The sequence below is a fragment of the Corvus kubaryi genome, unplaced genomic scaffold, assembly GCF_017639235.1.
Source record: "Corvus kubaryi isolate FWS band 111438036 unplaced genomic scaffold, C.kubaryi_AGA036_p1.0 65446, whole genome shotgun sequence".
In the NCBI taxonomy this organism is placed as follows: domain Eukaryota; kingdom Metazoa; phylum Chordata; class Aves; order Passeriformes; family Corvidae; genus Corvus; species Corvus kubaryi.
The window spans coordinates 1-15887 of NW_024582008.1; the positions used below are offsets into that span (position 1 = coordinate 1).

The 15887-nt window shown below is 59.4% G+C and overlaps 4 protein-coding genes across 5 annotated transcripts; 2 read left to right on the plus strand and 2 right to left on the minus strand.

The window, feature by feature from the left end:
- Nucleotides 1–138: 138 nt before the first annotated feature.
- LOC121673465 (protein strawberry notch homolog 2-like) lies at nt 139–6475 on the plus strand (the record flags this gene model as incomplete). Its single annotated transcript, XM_042046773.1, has 9 exons — nt 139–307; nt 569–643; nt 938–1081; nt 1236–1330; nt 1447–1539; nt 1717–1848; nt 2053–2129; nt 2548–2738; nt 3661–6475. Coding segments are annotated over 9 exons (1614 nt in total), but the record flags the coding sequence as incomplete, so codon positions are not given.
- Nucleotides 6476–7612: 1137 nt separating this feature from the next.
- On the minus strand, nt 7613–9408 carry LOC121673464 (phospholipid hydroperoxide glutathione peroxidase-like). The gene is made up of 7 exons (XM_042046772.1): nt 9295–9408; nt 8934–9028; nt 8659–8803; nt 8427–8578; nt 8263–8287; nt 7944–8003; nt 7613–7869 (listed from the first exon to the last, which is right to left on the minus strand). The coding sequence occupies exons 1-7, from the start codon at nt 9391–9393 to the stop codon at nt 7837–7839; spliced, it is 609 nt and encodes a 202-aa protein (XP_041902706.1). The 5' UTR covers nt 9394–9408; the 3' UTR covers nt 7613–7836.
- Nucleotides 9409–9764: 356 nt separating this feature from the next.
- On the plus strand, nt 9765–12245 carry LOC121673463 (DNA-directed RNA polymerases I, II, and III subunit RPABC1). Of its 2 annotated transcripts, XR_006019222.1 has the most exons (9): nt 9765–9887; nt 10045–10219; nt 10412–10527; nt 10932–11012; nt 11178–11236; nt 11419–11497; nt 11630–11703; nt 11789–11843; nt 11972–12245. XR_006019222.1 is itself a non-coding variant. In XM_042046771.1 (8 exons), exons 1-7 carry the CDS (start codon nt 9831–9833, stop codon nt 11693–11695), a joined length of 633 nt encoding a protein of 210 aa, XP_041902705.1. In that variant the 5' UTR covers nt 9777–9830; the 3' UTR covers nt 11696–11703; nt 11972–12245. The 2 variants fall into 2 exon arrangements, 1 of the variants encoding a protein (XP_041902705.1); XM_042046771.1 differs by lacking the exon at nt 11789–11843 and having other exon boundaries at nt 9777–9887.
- Nucleotides 12246–12644: 399 nt separating this feature from the next.
- LOC121673462 (rho GTPase-activating protein 45-like) lies at nt 12645–15862 on the minus strand. The gene is made up of 4 exons (XM_042046770.1): nt 15589–15862; nt 15101–15362; nt 14876–14978; nt 12645–14721 (listed from the first exon to the last, which is right to left on the minus strand). The coding sequence occupies exons 1-4, from the start codon at nt 15810–15812 to the stop codon at nt 14393–14395; spliced, it is 918 nt and encodes a 305-aa protein (XP_041902704.1). The 5' UTR covers nt 15813–15862; the 3' UTR covers nt 12645–14392.
- Between the last annotated feature and the right edge of the window lie 25 nt (nt 15863–15887).

Sequence of the window (15887 nt, forward strand, 5' to 3'; positions counted from 1 at the left end):
GTGTGACACCCTCAGCAGCATGTCACCTTCATCAGTGTCACCCTCAGCAGTGTGTGACACCTTCAGCTGTGTGTGTGACACCCTCAGCAGCATGTCACCTTCATCACTGTCACCCTCAGCAGTGTGTGACACCCTCAGCCCCCAGCTCAGCTGTCCGTGTCAGTTCCTCCCGTGTGTGACTCTGGTCTCCTCCCGCAGTACGGGGCCAAAGCCCTGGACAGGGTCCTGTCCACGATCCTCAGCCACACGGAGAACAGGGTTCCTGTGCCCAGGAGCTATGAGAGAGGGGAGGATGCCTTTTTCCGTGGTAAGAACATTACCAGTGGTAAGAACATTACCAGCTCCAGGGTTTCTGCTGGGTGGGTTGGTCTCAGGTTTGGGATGCTGGAAGAACCGAGCAGGAGGTCAGAGGGAGAAAACAGAGAGGGGAAAGTGCCACTGGCTTACGCTGCCAGGTCACCCTGCCAGGCATGGGGAGGAGCTGAGTTCTTGGAGGGGAAGCAGTCCTGCAGTAATGCTGATGGGAGGCTTAGCCCCAAAATGCAAAAGATGTCTTCTGCCATTCCAGAAATGAAGCAAGGGCTCATCTCGGTGGGGATCTGCTGCAGCCAGATGAAGTACGGCACAGTCTCTGTGGAGAAGGGTACGTGTGGAGCTGCTCCTGCCCCAGGCAGGGGACAGATGGAAGAGACAGGGGTGTCCTGGCTCACCCAACCTCACGGAGTTTGCTGGGTGCCTGGGCAGGATGTTTGCCTTGAGGGGAAGGTGCTGTGGGAACAGCCTGTGCTGCAGATCCCGTGGCCCCACAGGAACAGCCCTTGGACTGGGCTGCTGTCAGAAGGGACATGGTGGGGCTGCTTGTGGGGCTCTTTGGGAGGGGGCTGGTGGGTTCCATGTCCAGCTGTGCCATGTTCCCTGACCCACTGTGCTCTTGCAGACTGCTCCATCACCAAATTCCTGAACCGCATCCTGGGCCTGGAGGTGGACAAGCAGAACATGCTCTTCCAGTATTTTTCTGACACTTTTGACTACCTGATTGAGAAGGACAAGAAGGAGGGCAAATACGACATGGGCATCCTTGGTATGGAGAAGGAGGGGTGGCCACAGCTCTGCCTCCTGCACCCCTGGGGTTCCTGTTCCTCCCAGTGCAGTGTCCCCACCCAGCACAGATCCTGAGACCCAAGGAGGTGTTTTTGGGAGGATGTTCCTTACAACAGACTTTTCTCTTTCCACAGATTTAGCCCCAGGAGTGGATGAGATCTACGAGGAGAGCAAGGAGGTTTTCCTGACCCCAGGGCACCCGCAGGACGGGCAGGTCGTGTTCTACAAGGTGGGCACCTGTCTCTGCCTGGTTCTAGGCTGTGCTGAGGGGGAATTTGTGAGGCAGACACCGAGGCACTCATCCTGCCCCTGGAGTTACAAATCGCTCTGTGTGTCCCTGTTCAGATCAGCGTTGACAGAGGCTTAAAGTGGGAGGAAGCCTATGAGAAGTCGCTCAAACTGACAGGAGCCTTTGATGGATTCTACCTCTCCTACAAGGTACGTCCCTGGGCTCTGCCAGGGTAGCACCTCAGCTCAGGGGTGATTCCAGCAGGAAATCTGCCATGGTTGTATGAGTGAAATGCCTCCAAGGACCTCCATCCTTGAAGGAAGGGGTTAGTTTAGAGAAATCTGGGGAGGGAGGCTGTGCCTGTGACCATCAGCTGTACCCCTCAGGTGCGAGGCAGCAAATACACCTGTCTGCTGGCAGAGCAGAGCCGTGGGAAGAACTTCATCCTCTACAAGCCAAATATTGGGAAGCAAAGCCAGCCTGAGAGCCTGGACAGTCTGCAGAAGAAATACCGGCGGGTAGGTGGGACCTGCACCCCCCAGTATGGGGGCTGGGGGAGGTTGGAAGGGCATTCACTGTCACCCTGTCACAGCTCCTCATGGCTCTGCTGTAGATGGGCAGGGATGGTGGTAGCACCAGGTGTCCTGACTCCCACCCCTGGATTTCACATTTTCTGCGTCCTGGACAGTGGAAAATTCCTAATGTTGAGTGTTGTGCTGCAGGTGCTGCCCGAGGAAGCCAAGGAGCACTGGGAGAGCAGCTACCACTTCTCCTTGAAGAACTGTAACCACGCCGTGTGGTAAGGCAGCTGCAGCCCCAGCCTGCCACACAATCCCAGGATGGTTTGGGTTGGAAGGGACCCTAGATGAAGCCCATCCAGCTCCATGGCAGGGATGTGCAGGGACACCTTCCATTAGGCCAGGTTGCTCCATTCAGCCTGGTGTTGAACACTTCCAGGGATGAGGCAGTCACAGCTTCTCTGGACAACCTGTGCCAGGCCCTCCCCACCTTCACAGGGAGGAATTCCTTCCCAATATCCAATTTAAATCTTCCCTCTTTCAGCTTAAAGCCATTAAGCCACATCCTCCCTCCCCAGGCACAGCCCAGACCCCAGGGATCCCTGCCTGTGACAGTGGGGGAGGCTGTGGGGAAGTGGATCCTACACAGCTCCAGGAACCTGTGCTAATTGCCAAGGTTTTCTCCCATGGTCCCCACAGGAACAAGAGCTGCAAGCTGATCCAGGAGGGGAAGGAATGCTTCCAGGGCATGCGCCTGAGGCACTATTACATGCTGTGCGGGGCCCTGCTGCGCGTGTGGAGCAGGATCGCCAGCGTCATGGCAGACATCACCAGCAGCAGCTACCTGCAGATCGTCCGCCTTAAAACCAAGGAGAAGAAGAAACAAGTCGGTGGGTGAAGTGCTGGGAAGGGAAAGGGGGGCAGGAGGAAGGGGTCCAGCTGCCCAGCATCAAGATTCCCTTCCTGAAAGGGATGTGTTCCAGCCTGGAAGCACCCACTGCTGAGGTGACCCCGTGGGAAGGAGGGGAGCTTGTGGTGGGGCAGAGGGGGTGAGCCAGGCCCATCATCCTCCTGAACACCCCCAGTGCTGCTGCCCTTCCCTCTGTCCCCACAGTGCCCCCCCTCCAGAGTGCTGTGGGGATGTTATGAATGGAGAGGGGAGAGCTTAGGCAAGTCCCTGCCTTTGACAGGCTTCTGGCAGTAGCCAGCAGCTTTATTGAGGCGGCCAGCACCCCAAAACCCGCTCTCACTCACACGTTCTTAATAATGACCAATCAGGCCATTAATTATTTATTTGAATAGGCCAAGGAGAACAGACATAAGACTTAAACAGATTTACTTACTACACAGGATAAGCAGAGGAAACACTACTAGTGAAGATAAAGGTGCCTATGTTACAGCTAGCAAAGAAATAGTGTAAATTAGGAGTCAGTGTCACTTACCAATGAATGATAGCAGTGTGCAGAGAATCTCCTTAATTTCTCTCAATCCTCTGGGGAAGTAACTCGATGCCAATGTCTTGGTCATTGAGGAGAACTCTTCACACACTCAGTGTATAAGAGATTTCTGATTTCATGAAAATCATAGTGGTCTTTTATAGTTGTAAAAATGCTTGTGTTCTGCAGTCACTAATTTTCCTTTCTCACACCAAGATAAAAGGCTTATTGCTGGCTAAGGGGGTTTTCAACTGAGATAATTCATCACATGACAAATCATTCCAGTCTGACTTAGCCACATGTGACAGGGAGATAGTTTTGCTGTATCGCGGTGAAAGGTCCTGCTACAGGGAACTGATGTGTGTTCCTCCCCCAGGGATAAAGATCCCCGAGAGCTGCGTCCACAGGGTGCGGGAGGAGCTGAAGCAGATGGACGAAAATGTGAAGAGGAAGCACAGCCGGCTGCTCCAGGCCCAGGAGCAGAGCTCACCCTTCTCCCTGCCACTGCACATCCTGCCAGGGCCTGGGCTGCCCCTGCCCCGGCACTCCCTGTGCCAGAACGAGATCTTGGACTTGACCTACAGCCCTCCCAGCAACAGCATTCCTGATGTGATGTTGAACCCGGAGACCAGAGCGCTCTGCTTCTCCTCGGATCCCACCCTGCAGCCCCAGCAGCAGCAGCACAGATTGTCCTTTGGCTTTGGTCACGCTCCTGGCCTGGAGGGCAGCGCAGCCCCCGGCCCCTCGCTGCACGAGCCCCCTGCCCTGCCTCCCCCAGCCCCCCTGCAGCAGCCACAGGAGGATTTTCTCCAGCAAGACGGGAATATCAATTTTAGAGAGATCCTGGAGGACATGCTGAGGACGTTCAACGGGCCCTCCCAGGAGAACCTGCTCCCCCCGGAGCGCCAGAGCGTGATCCAGTTCAGTGGGCCCTTCCCGGACTTGAGTGCCAGCTGGGAATGCTGCCGTGGATCTGTGTCCTCTGGTGCAGAGGTGAGAGCTGAGGAGCCCTGACTTTTCTACTGGTTTGGACTGACCCTGCTCTGGTTTTGAGGGAAGAAAAAGCCTGTAGTTCCTTAAAGTGAATTTTATTTATATATAATATTCAGTCAGGCATGTACAGGTTTGTGTGGAACGTGCCCCGGGGGGAGCTGAGTGGGTCCCGCTGGGCCAAGGGGCTCTGCTGGGTCGAGTCCTGCTCACAGGTCAGTGTCCAAGTGGGATTGAGGGGAGACCCCTCCTCTGCCCACCCCCTGCAGACTACTGAGTGTCCGAACCTTCTCCAGCCCTCCAGCCCAGCAGGGCCACGGCCAGGCTCCAGAATGACCTGCTGACCACATGCTGGTCAGTTAGGGAAGGGTGAGAGCCCAGCCCCCAGCTTGGGCTGCCCCAGCCCTGCTGTGGACCCTGAGGCTGTGCTGGCAGGCTGGGATGAAGGGAAAGGGAATGTCCCAGAGGAGCTGGGAGATGCTGAGCTCAGGAGTTCTCTGGCAGGGCTGAGCAGGTGCAGTGAGAGAGACAAAACTGCCTGTGCTGCCCTTCCCAGGAAGCAACCTTGGGCTGCCTGAGCTCCGTGGGAGTGGCCAGAGCTGGCTGCACCCTCACGGTGACAGAGCTGGAGTCTGTCAGAGCTCAGCCACGCCAGGACCAGCAGGATTCCCCAGAGCAGAAGGGACACGTGTCCCCTGTCCTGCACTTTAACCTCACCGGGTCGCCGTGACCAGACGTGCTTTGGCCAGTTTCCTGCTGTCACATGTTGTCCCTTCACCTGGACATCCCACTGGTCCTGCCACTGTCCTTGGCTGGGCCATGGACCCCGGTCCAGGGGTCTGGCTTTGGGTCAGGGCAGCCCAGCGTGGGTGTGCAGTGTCATTGTCACTGCTCAGGGTGTGCAGTGTCACTGTCACCACCCGGGATTTGCAGTTTGGCTGCTCCTGCTGTACCCTTGGATACCAAAGAACAAAGGCTGCTTTGCAAAGCACTGCCCCACCCCCTGCTGCCTCCTCCCCAGGACAGAGGGCATCCAGGCCTTTCCTAAAAGTGGCACCGGGATCATTTCAGGGAAAGGCCTGGGACCAACCCTGCCTGACCTGGCCCTTCCTCGGAGAGCCCCTGGGGAAGGAGGTCCCCTGTGCCCTGACAGGTCAGTCTCGAGGGGGCCAGAGCTTCACAGTGCCTGGTGCTGTCACCTCCTCCGGGCAGACACTGTCCCCACCATGTCCCTCCAGGGCTCAGGAACTGGCCCAGTGCCCTGTTTAGTGTTGGGAATTGCTCCGGCTGTGGCAGGAGCTGACCCCTGACACACCGAGGTCACAGACCTGCCCTGGTGCCACACAAGTGGGCTCAGTTTGAGGCTACTCTGGTCCCTGAATTTCGTTTTGGGGGCCTGTCCTTACCCCCTCTCCCCAGCTGGCACCGGCCTCTGAGCACCAGGCCCGGCTCAATCCCTGTGGTCGGGGGGCACATTTCACCTCTTTACCTCAAAGTGATCACCAAAGATGGGGGAGCTCCCTGTGCCTCCTCCCAAAGCCTTGCTGCTGCCCCGGGGGCTCCTGCTCTCCTCCAGCTCTGCTCCTCTCGACCCCAGCAGCCTCCCTCGGGCTCAGGCAGAGCCAGGCTCCCCCCTCTCCACACCCTCCCCTATTTAAAGCACTGCTCGCTTGGGGCTGAATTCTCAGCAATGAGGGTAAAGGACGCCGGGAAAACCCAGCTCAAAGAGGTTTAAACTCAGGAATAGCGAGGGGGAATTCCCTGCTGGGCACCCTCTGCTGTCACCGGAGCCTTACCTGGTGGCTTTGACCTTAACTTTAAAATATATGCAATCCTTCCTCCCTGGCCTCTGGAAAGACAGAGAGCACCTTCAAGGAATCCCTTCTCTGCCCCAATCCCATGTTTTGTCAGGGTTAATAATATGTAATGTTATCTTTTAACTAAATTATTCTGCAGTTGTCCTACTGATTGTATTTTTAATGAGTCCCTGTTTTCTTCCCTGACACCTTTGTGTTGGCACTTTTTAATCCGCTTGTCGTTTGCCTTTTGTTTCTATGTATATTTATAATTAAGTTGTACATATGTAAAGAGATTTTTTTTAGACTATGTGCCTTGGACTAATATTTCCTGAATTTTCTACTTGCCTCAGAAGGATAATTTTTCATTCTGCTCAGTAAAAATGGAACAGAAGCCACACGTGAGATTTCTGTAACTCCCAGCTCTGTCTCTCTCTGTTGGTCTGTCCAACCTGCCCCAGGAGCCCAGCTAGGACTTGGACCAGGAATCCCTGGGCCAGCATCCTGCTGGCAGCTGGACTTTTTATCTCCTGTGTCACCAACTCAGCGGCATTGAGGGCTGTTGTCCCAAGCCTCCCCCTCTCCCTGGGAGAAGCCACGGCTCGTGCAGAGGAGGATCCCGGCTGGATCCAGCCTGGGCACCGACCTTGGATGAGGCAGCTCCCTCGTGGCTTGGCTGGAAAAACACAGATAAAAGAGCCTCTGTTCCAGCGTGTTCCCCCAGCAGGAGCTGCCACAGCTCTGGGACATCTCATCCAGGCACTGCTGGCCTTGTTACCCCATGGGAGGTGGGATGGGGTGACACCCACTGAGGGATCCCTAAACGAGAGCGGGATCCTCCCGGCATCCCTGATGTGCCAGGCTGGAGGCTCAGCAGGGGTGTCAGACTTGGGGGACCCCAGCAAAGATCCCGGGATTCTTCCTGAGGACAGACTCCCTGAGGGGGCTGCAGATGTGAAGGGGAGACCCAGCACTTCCCAGGCCCTGGGAAGAGGTGCAGCAGCATTCCGGCATGGCAGAACCTGAGCTGTCCCTGCCCAGGATGGGACATCAGCCCCCAGGGGCTTGGCTGGGCACGGCTCTGCCTTCACAATCACCAGGACGCTGCCCCGAGGAGGAGGAGGGTGATCCTGCTCGCTGTGGTCAGACACATCCCTAGCTGCAGGGGATATTTTGCTGTGTCCCAGCATGCCTGGGTTCTGTTTTGCAGGAATTTTTCCTGGCCAGGGCTTGCACCACTGCTGGACCCATCCCCTCTGCTGCCCTGCCCAGAGCATTCCTGGGGACAGGAGGGATCCCAGAAGGGGAAGGAGGGATCCCAGAAGGGTACAAACACCCTCCCCTGCTCTGCCTTTTCCCAGGGAGCCCCTTGGGAGCACGGATCATGCTGGATTTGCACTTCCTCCTCAGCACTGAGGATTATCCCTGCTTGGCTCAAGGGTTGCGTAAGGTCTTGGCTTCCAAGCAAACTCCAGGTTCTCAGCAGGAGCAGCGCAGCAGCCCCCACCCCTCCCTGCTCCATCCCAAAAGCGACACAGCAGCTCCTTCCTAACGTCTTTATTGCAAGGGGACTCCTTGTTACTGTGAGGGGGCTCCAGCTGCTCCTGCCCGCGGCAGCCGCGGCCTCCGGAGCCTCTGTCCAGCAGATGCACGCTGTGGGTCAGGGCTGCCCCACCAGGAGCTGGATTGGAGGCAGCCCGTCATGGGGCTGGAGGAGGCTCCACAGGCAGTGGCGTCAGGACAGGCAGGGGTACAACGGAGCAGAGCTACAGGTAGTTAGGCAGGTCCTTCTCGATCACCTGCGGGCAAGAGGGGAGCGTTGTACCCCGAGAACATCCCCGGCCTGCCCCTCCTCCCCAGCAGCAGCACTTACATAGGGATCTTCCATCGGGCTGTACCTCTTCACCACTTGGCCTTCCCGGTTAATGAGGAACTGTGGGAATGAAGCAACCCCTGGTGAGCGAGTCCAGGGCTGCCAGGGAGCTGTTGGGGGTGTGGCAGCTGTAGCCCCCACAGACTCGCTTTCCCCTCAGCTGTGCTCTGGGGCAGGGCAAGGGTTCCCAAGGGTCTCTAGGCACAGGAACCCCTCGGGATGCTCCTGCCCTGACATAGAGCAGAGCCCAGTGTGAGGCTCCCTCCTCCCCCAGCTCCCCAGAGGGAGGTGCAGCCCAGAGGAGGCAACTGTGTCCTACCTTGGTGAAGTTCCATTTTATTGCACTAGGAGAGAAAAAACAGGAGTGAGTTTCAGGCAGAAAAGCCCACCCTCAGGCTACTCACGCCCAGCCAGGCCCTGAGCCAAGCCCTCCCTGCCGGCTGCAGGGCTGGGGGTCCCCGGGGCTCCCCCTCCCACACTTACTTGCCCAGGGTGCCTCTCCCTTTGGGCTGCTCCTTCATCCACTTCCAGAGGGGGTGAGCATCCTCCCCGTTGACATCGATCTTGCTGTACATGTCGAACTTCACCCCGTAGTTCTCAGCAAATGCCTTGATCTGAGCGTTGTCCCCGGGCTCCTGAGGGGCCACACCGGGACCGTGAGGGTCCCCGGGCTATCCTGACGTTGCCGGGGAGCCCTCGCCACCACCCCACGTACCTGCTTCCCAAACTGGTTGCAGGGAAAGCCCAGGATGCGTAAACCCCTCTCAGCGTATCGGGCGTGCATGTCGACAAGCTGAGTGTAGTTTACCGCGGTTTTCCCTCATTTGGAGGCTACGTTGGTGATGATACAGACGTCGCCCCTGCAGAGAGGGTGAATGAGTTGCCCTTCTCCCTCACCCACCGGGGCGAGGCCGGCGGGTTACGCAAGAACCACTGCGGCTCAACCTCGCCCGGCGCCGCGTTCCGCCACCCCCGGCCCCTCCGTCCTACCGGTACTTCTCCAGGGACACGTCGTTGCCATCGATGTCGAGGGCGTGAAAGTCGTAGATGGCCCTGGCCGAGCGCCAGTCGTCCGCCTGGGCACACTGCGAGGCGGGCACATCAGCGGCGAGCCCCGCACCGGCCCCGCACCGGCCCCGCCACCTCCGGCCCCGGTGGGGCCCTGGGGAGCCTCTCCGCGCCCCCGCCCCGCCCCGCCCGGCCGGGCCAGGCCAGGCCCGAGCCCCCGCCACCCACCCTGGGCGCCCCGCGGGAGAGACCCGGGGCCAGCCGCAGGCCGAGCCCCCGCTGTGCGGAGCGGTCCCGGAGCGGAGCGGGCCGGGTCGCGGTCCCCGAGCGGCCCCGCACTCACCATGCTCCGCACCGCGCTCCGCCTTGGTCCCGGTCGCGCTGCCCGCGCCACCGCCCGCCCGCACCGCAGCGCGCCCCGCACCCCGCTGGCCCAGCCCATGGCGTGAAAACCCCGCCCCTTTCCGCCTGATCGACCAATCAGAGCGCAGAGAGGCGGCCTCGGCGGGATGATGGATGGAAAGCTGACCAATAGAAAAGCAGGACGGGCGGGGTGGCCGCGGGGATGTTTATCGGGAGAAACCACGAGGGCGGGGAGCAAGGACGGACCAAAGGGCGGGATGTGGAATCAGGTGCTGCGGGCAGGAGTTTCCAGGCGGCGATTCCCTCCCGGCTGGCCGCAGCAACCCAGACACCCACTCCGGCGGCAGCAGAGAGACGTCCGTTCCCTCCGCAGCCAGCGGCGGCGGCAGCTCGCAGCGGACTACACCTCCCAGGAGGCGCCGCGGCTGAGGCCCCCGTGTGCGCGGCGGCGCCGCCTGTGTGTGCGCGTGGGGCAGGCGGCAGCGCGGGCAGCCCGCGGGGGCCTCAGCGGGAAGCATGGACGACGAGGAGGAGACGTACCGGCTGTGGAAGATCCGCAAGACCATCATGCAGGTCCGGGGGAACCGAGGCACCGGGAGGGCCGAGCCTGGCGCGGGGGGAGCCCCGGAGGCGGTGCGGGGCCGCGGGGCGGGGGTGGGGGCCGCCTAGGCCGGTGCGCCCGCCCGTGCCCGGTGAGGACGCGTTCCTGAGCCCGGTGCTGCTCCCGCAGCTCTGCCACGACCGCGGGTACCTGGTGACCCAGGACGAGCTGGACCAGACGCTGGAGGAGTTCAAGGCGCAGTTCGGGGACAAGCCCAGCGAGGGCCGCCCCCGTCGCACCGACCTGACCGTGCTGGTGGCTCACAACGATGATCCCACCGATCAGATGTTCGTGTTCTTCCCCGGTGAGCAGCGCCGGCCCGGGCGGGGTTCACAGCGTGCGGAGGCTCTGGGGACCCCCGGGTCTGGCTGAGCCCTCAAGGAGGGGTTCAGAGCACAGGGGGATTTTTCGGGACCCCCGGGTCTGGCTGAGCCCTCGGGGAGGGGGGGCAGAGCGCGGGGGGCTCTCGGTGATCCCGGGTCTGGCTCTTTCCCAGAGGAGCCCAAAGTGGGCATCAAAACGATCAAGATGTACTGCCAGCGCATGCAGGAGGAGAACATCACCCGGGCCCTGATCGTGGTGCAGCAGGGAATGACCCCCTCGGCCAAGCAGGTGTGTGGGGACAGGGTCGTGTCCCACTCCGGGGCTCCTGAGGGGCCATGAACGTTTTTCCTCTCTGTTTCTCAGCGTTGCTGTGGGTAAATAAAAGCCCTGAATTCCCCTCCAGGTAAAAGCTTTTGCTGGAGAATGCTGTTCCTTAGCACAGGCTCTTGTATAGCACCCAGGTGTGTTTAACCAGAGCAGCTGGTCCTGGTGGCAGTGGCACAGCTGAGGGCCCATGAGCAGATGGGAGGTGGAGGAGGGAAAAAGGGATGTTTCCCTGTTCCAGGAGATCCCTGTGCTCCTTCCCAGCCTGGCTGTGTCCGTGTGAGCACATGGTGTCCCCAGGTCCTCACTGAGGAGCAGCTCTGAGCCAGGGCTGTCCCAGCCACCTCTGACGGGCCTTTCCCTTCCAGTCCTTGGTTGACATGGCTCCCAAATACATCCTGGAGCAGTTCCTGCAGCAGGAGCTTCTCATCAACATCACGGAGCATGAGGTGAGCAGGGGCAGGATGGACCCTCCCTTGTGCTGGCTGCGTTCCTGCTGCTCCCAGAGTCCTTCTCCTGGATCTCTGGCTGGGCTGAGGGACACAGTTGTCCTTTCCCCCTCCCAAACGTTGTCTGCAGTTGCTGCCTCATTTCAGCCTCTCCTCTGTTTACAGCTGGTGCCAGAGCACGTGGTCATGACAAAGGAGGAAGTAACAGAGCTGCTGGCTCGATAGTATCCTTTGAGTGTCCCTTTGAGTGTCCCTTTGGTTGCCTTTGTGTCTGTCCCTTCCTCCTGCTCAGGTGTGATGAAATTTGGGCTGAAAACACCCCCTCCTGCCAGGGTTCATTTCTCTGTTTCGTGAGCTGCCAACAGCCCATGGCATGTCCAGAGCTTCTCCTTGACTCCCAGCACAGCAAACTCAGGGAGAACCAGCTCCCCAGGATCCAGGCCGGGGACCCCGTGGCCCGGTACTTTGGGATAAAGCGTGGCCAGGTGAGAGGAGCTGGCTGATGCAGCAGCTCCCTGTGGCAGGGCAGGGAGGGGATGATCCTTGAGGGCATTTTGGAGCTCTTGGAGCAGGAAAAGTGTCTCCTCCTCCTCCTGAGCTCTGTGTCTGCCTTGCAGGTAGTGAAGATCATCAGGCCCAGTGAGACGGCGGGCAGGTACATCACCTACAGGCTGGTGCAGTGACACAGTGGGTAAGGATGAGGGGATCCCCCTGCCTGGGGGGGCTCTGGGCAGTGCCAGGGGATGTTCCAAGGTCACTGAAGCAGCTGCTTCCAGGGAAATGTCTCAGAGTTTGAAATGGCTCATGAAGGGACCTGTTGGAGAGAGCAGGGTGAGGCTCCCCTGTCACCTGTCCCTCTGCTCAGGCCGTGCCCTTTGGGATTTGGGGTGTTCAGAGAGACCTGCAGCGGGGTCAGCTCAGGGGGCAGGAGGTGATTCCCATTCCTCCTTCTCTTCCAGGTGTGAGGAGCTGGAGACTCCCACCAGCAGTTCACAGGCACTCAGAGATTCCTGCCCTTCGGAGATGGCCAAGGAAATCCTCTTCCCACGTTGCCTCTCTGCAGCCCCGTTGCTGGGCTCATTCCCTGTCTTCCAGCTTGGACTTTGTGGTAACCCCTCAGTCCCATCCAGGACTCAGTCACAGAGAGCTGAAGTGATGGCAGGAAATGAGTGGGAAAGGCCTTTGCTTCCCTGTTCTATGGGCTCTGGTTTGAAATAAAGGTTTGTCCCCTCAGTGCTGTGGCGTTGCTCAGCCTCTCCCTGTGGCAAAGCTTCGAGACTCTCCAAGTTCCCATATTTTTCATTAGGCTGGGAATCTCTTCCTGCCGGGGCTCTGCATCGTGGCTGAGCCCTGCAGAGCCTTCACCAGCTGCCCTGGGCAGTTTGGATGCTGCAGCTCAGACTTAACCTCATTCCTTCCCTGATCTCCTGCCCTCTGTGCCCTGGTTTGGGACTCTGGTGTTCGGACACTGCGACAGAGTTGCTCATCACCCCCAGTCACGCTCATTTTAATTTATCCCAGGACTCTGGGGGGGCTTTTAAACTTCACTTTTCCTGCCAGAAACACTTGGACTTGGATGTTTCCTGCAGCTGGGGGAGCCTGGAAGCCCCAGATCCCCAGGACAAATGTGGGTCAGAACACACTGGTTTTATTGGTTTTTCAGAAGCTTGTCAATGTGAACACAGCAAGACACAAGGCAGCGCCGTGCAGCAGCTCAGGCCTGTCAGGACAAACACAGAATCGATACAACCACGACGGAGCTGCTGCCGAAGGAAGCTCAAGCACAGCTTTAGCCCCTTCTCTCGCTCGCACTCGCCCTCATCATCCTCACCCACCCTCACACGCACGCGGTACCGCCGTGGCAGCAGCAGTGCCACATCCTCCTGCTGCCCTGGAAAAATCCAGCTATCCTGTGGAAGAGCTGGCCGGGGCAGAACAGCTCCTGGGGGTCTCCAGCTCTTCCCTGGCTCAGTTCCAAACTCATGAGTTAACCTGGGTTCATGTACCTTTGCTGAGATGGGTTCTCCATCGACTTCAGAGGGCTCAAACCTCCCGTCCATTGCCTGCTTCTGCAGTACCAAGGTGTCGGAGACCCCCCCAACACCACCTGGTCTGTCTCCCACAAGCAGGAGAACGAAGGAGAAGGCTCTCAGCTCATTCCAAGCTAAAACTCTACTTGTTTCTCTGTGCCTCAGTGCAGGAAAGTCTCACAGCTTTAAAAAAAACGAAACCACTTTCGCTTTAGTCTCTTAGCCAGCAGAGGTAGTGGAGTCTTGTTGAAGGGTTGATTCATGTCTTTACAGAAAAGGAAGCTCAAGGTTATACTGGCTGGGGCTGGATCCAGGCTGGGGTAGCCCTGAGGAGGAGGAAGAGGCACTTCCTCATGGGGCCCTGCTCCTTGCCCAGCTCCAAGAGCAGAGGGGTTAGTCCTGGACTTGCAGCGCAGCTTTTTGGAGATTAAATGACTGTACAACCAAACCCTGAGAGCTCAGCAGGGCTCAAGACTCTGGAGCCAGGCAAATCTGCCCTGAGGCTGCCCACAGCCTGTGGCTGCTCCTTGCATGGCTCTTGCCAAGGAGGGAAATGCCCATCCATCAATGTCTGTCAATTCAAATGCCCATCAATCCAAGCAGCAATGCAGATACCATCAGCTGGGCCAGGACCACGCAGTGCTGAGGTTTTGGGGCAGGAAAGTTTAGTTCAGTCAGGTGTCAGTGAGGCACATCCCCTGAGAGCCTGGCAGACAACACAGCACCAAAGCCAAGCCTGACTCGGGGTGAGATGGTGCAGGGGCTCCATCCCAACCCCAGCGCTGCTCCGGCCGTGTCCCTGTCCCAGGGGGCTGCCTCCAGGTCTGTCTGTCCCCGTGGTGCCATTCTCCTGCCCATCTTGAGTCATTGTCCCTATATCACCCTGGCAGCCTTGGCTCCCTTCCAGCCTCAGCCATCGAGGATGACCAGGTCCTTCGACTCATCCAACCTCGATCTCACAGCACAGGTGTGGGATTCAGGGATTCAGGAGCTCAGAAAAAATAAAACACCTGGCACAGGCACAGCACAGCCCTGAGTTCCCTCTAAGTCCTGAACAAGAGGAGGGTCTGCCTAGCTGCAGCTGCCTCCCAGGGAAGGTCCTTGATGGCCCCAGCTGAGCCAGGGGTCCTGGCAGGCTGTGACCCCATTTCCCAGCCGGGCACCAAGGGAGTCGGGGGTTTTGTGTGAAAGCTCCAGCCAGGAATCAGCCAGGACTCGCCTGCAGCTGACACACCAAACCCCCCTGGGCTCCCACATCCCTCCTACCCCTCCACATTCCAGTGTCCTGGGCAGCCTCTGGGATTTACCCCTTTGTCCATCCCAGTGTCCGTGGTGGTCCTGTCCGGTGGCTTAGATGAACCGGGGTTGCAGCTCATGGCTGCCGTGGCCCCGAGGGGTGCCAGGCTGGTTTGTGGCATCCTTGGGGGTGGCAGGGCTGCGGCTCTCAGGGGCTTCCTCTGTGTCACTCTGCTCGTCCCCAGGGCTGCAGCAGCGGGGAGCGGAGCCCTCCGTGTCCGACTGGCCCACGCTGCAGCTCCGGCTCCACGGCCCCTCGCTCCCCTCGTCGCAGAAATGAACCTCCTCCGTGCTGGTCTCACTCCCCTGCTTGGTCAGGTGTGTCTGTGGCTCCCCACTGTCCTCCAGCTCCGAGTCGGAGTCCACGGAGCGGTCGCCGGACTCTGTGGGACAGAGGAGTTCTGTGCCACCCTCCAGCCCAGCACTGCAGTGTCAGCAGCAAACCTGTGGCCCCCGGGGCAGGGGAAGGGTCTGCGTGCCCCCCATGCCTCCCATGGGACCTGCGCCCGCCAGGAACCCCCAGTGCCTCTCACTGACCTGCGAGTGAGTCAGCACTGAAAGCCAAATTCCCCTTCTCCGAAGGCAGCTCCAGGTAGGGGCTGGTGCCAAGAGGAGCCGCGGGCTGGGAGCCTGCGTGGGCCTGGGAGGGAACAGGGACGGTGGTGAGGGCACGGAGGAGAGTTCTCATTCCCTGGGAGCTGACTCCACAGAAAGTTCATGGAGCATCCCCTCAGAGTCCCTCCCTTCCCTGGAGACTCCTACCTGCTCAGTACCACTGGCCACCTCCTCCGTGGCACCTGAGCCGCGTCTGCCCGGCTCGGCTGGTGCTGCCACGTCCTTGTGCTCGAAGATGGTGGGGTAGAAGATGATGAGTGCCTCGATGATGCGAGCTTGGTGGGGATAATCCACCAGCGAGGACAAGGAAATCGTGGCATCCGTGGGCCTGGGGCGCATCAGCGTTGGCCCAAAGACGATGCCCAGGTTGCCGGAGGTCATCTTGTTGTCCTGTTCCACTTCCATGATCCTGGGTGGGAGGTGGAGGAACCGCTCGTGAGAGCAAGGAGGGAGAGGGGTGGATGGGCAGGGCTGGGGGAGATGCTGGGCTGGAGCACCTGAGCCTCAGGAGGGGGAGAGAAGCAGCTGCAACCATGGGCCTGACTCCAGTGAAGAGGCTGCGCTCACCTCCCCACCCCAGGGGAGAAAGGGAAGGTGCCCAGCAGCCACACAAGCTCTGGCTATGCCCCTCTCACCTCCTCAGGTGCTGCAGGAGGTACTGGAGCGTGGCCATGTTCTCGCTGGGGAGCTCCTTCAGCAGCTCCCTCAGCTTCAACACCAGGGTCAGCACCACCTGGTCAGTGTCGGCTCCTCTGTCCACCAGCTCGGGGCCGCCCTTCCCGCTCCGGCCCTTGACCTCGCCACCCTGCAGGCTCTCCTTGGCCAGCCCCATCAGCTCATTGTACAGCCGGAAGGGCATGAGGGGCTCTGGCAGCTGCAGGGAGAGAAGAAGAGAAGAGAAAAGAGAAGAGAAGAGAAAAGAGAAGAGAAGAGA

Excerpts from the sequence above, each read along its gene's own strand:
- LOC121673463 (XM_042046771.1), top strand. The coding sequence starts at position 9,831 with ATGGACGACGAGGAGGAGACGTACCGGCTGTGGAAGATCCGCAAGACC. Across the intron at positions 9,888-10,044 it reads TCCGCAAGACCATCATGCAG|CTCTGCCACGACCGCGGGTA; the intron begins GTCCGGGGGAAC and ends CTGCTCCCGCAG. Across the intron at positions 10,528-10,931 it reads TGACCCCCTCGGCCAAGCAG|TCCTTGGTTGACATGGCTCC; the intron begins GTGTGTGGGGAC and ends TTTCCCTTCCAG.
- LOC121673462 (XM_042046770.1), bottom strand. The coding sequence starts at position 15,812 with ATGCCCTTCCGGCTGTACAATGAGCTGATGGGGCTGGCCAAGGAGAGC. Across the intron at positions 15,363-15,588 it reads CTCCTGCAGCACCTGAGGAG|GATCATGGAAGTGGAACAGG; the intron begins GTGAGAGGGGCA and ends CCTCCCACCCAG. Across the intron at positions 14,722-14,875 it reads CAGTGCTGACTCACTCGCAG|AGTCCGGCGACCGCTCCGTG; the intron begins GTCAGTGAGAGG and ends TCTGTCCCACAG.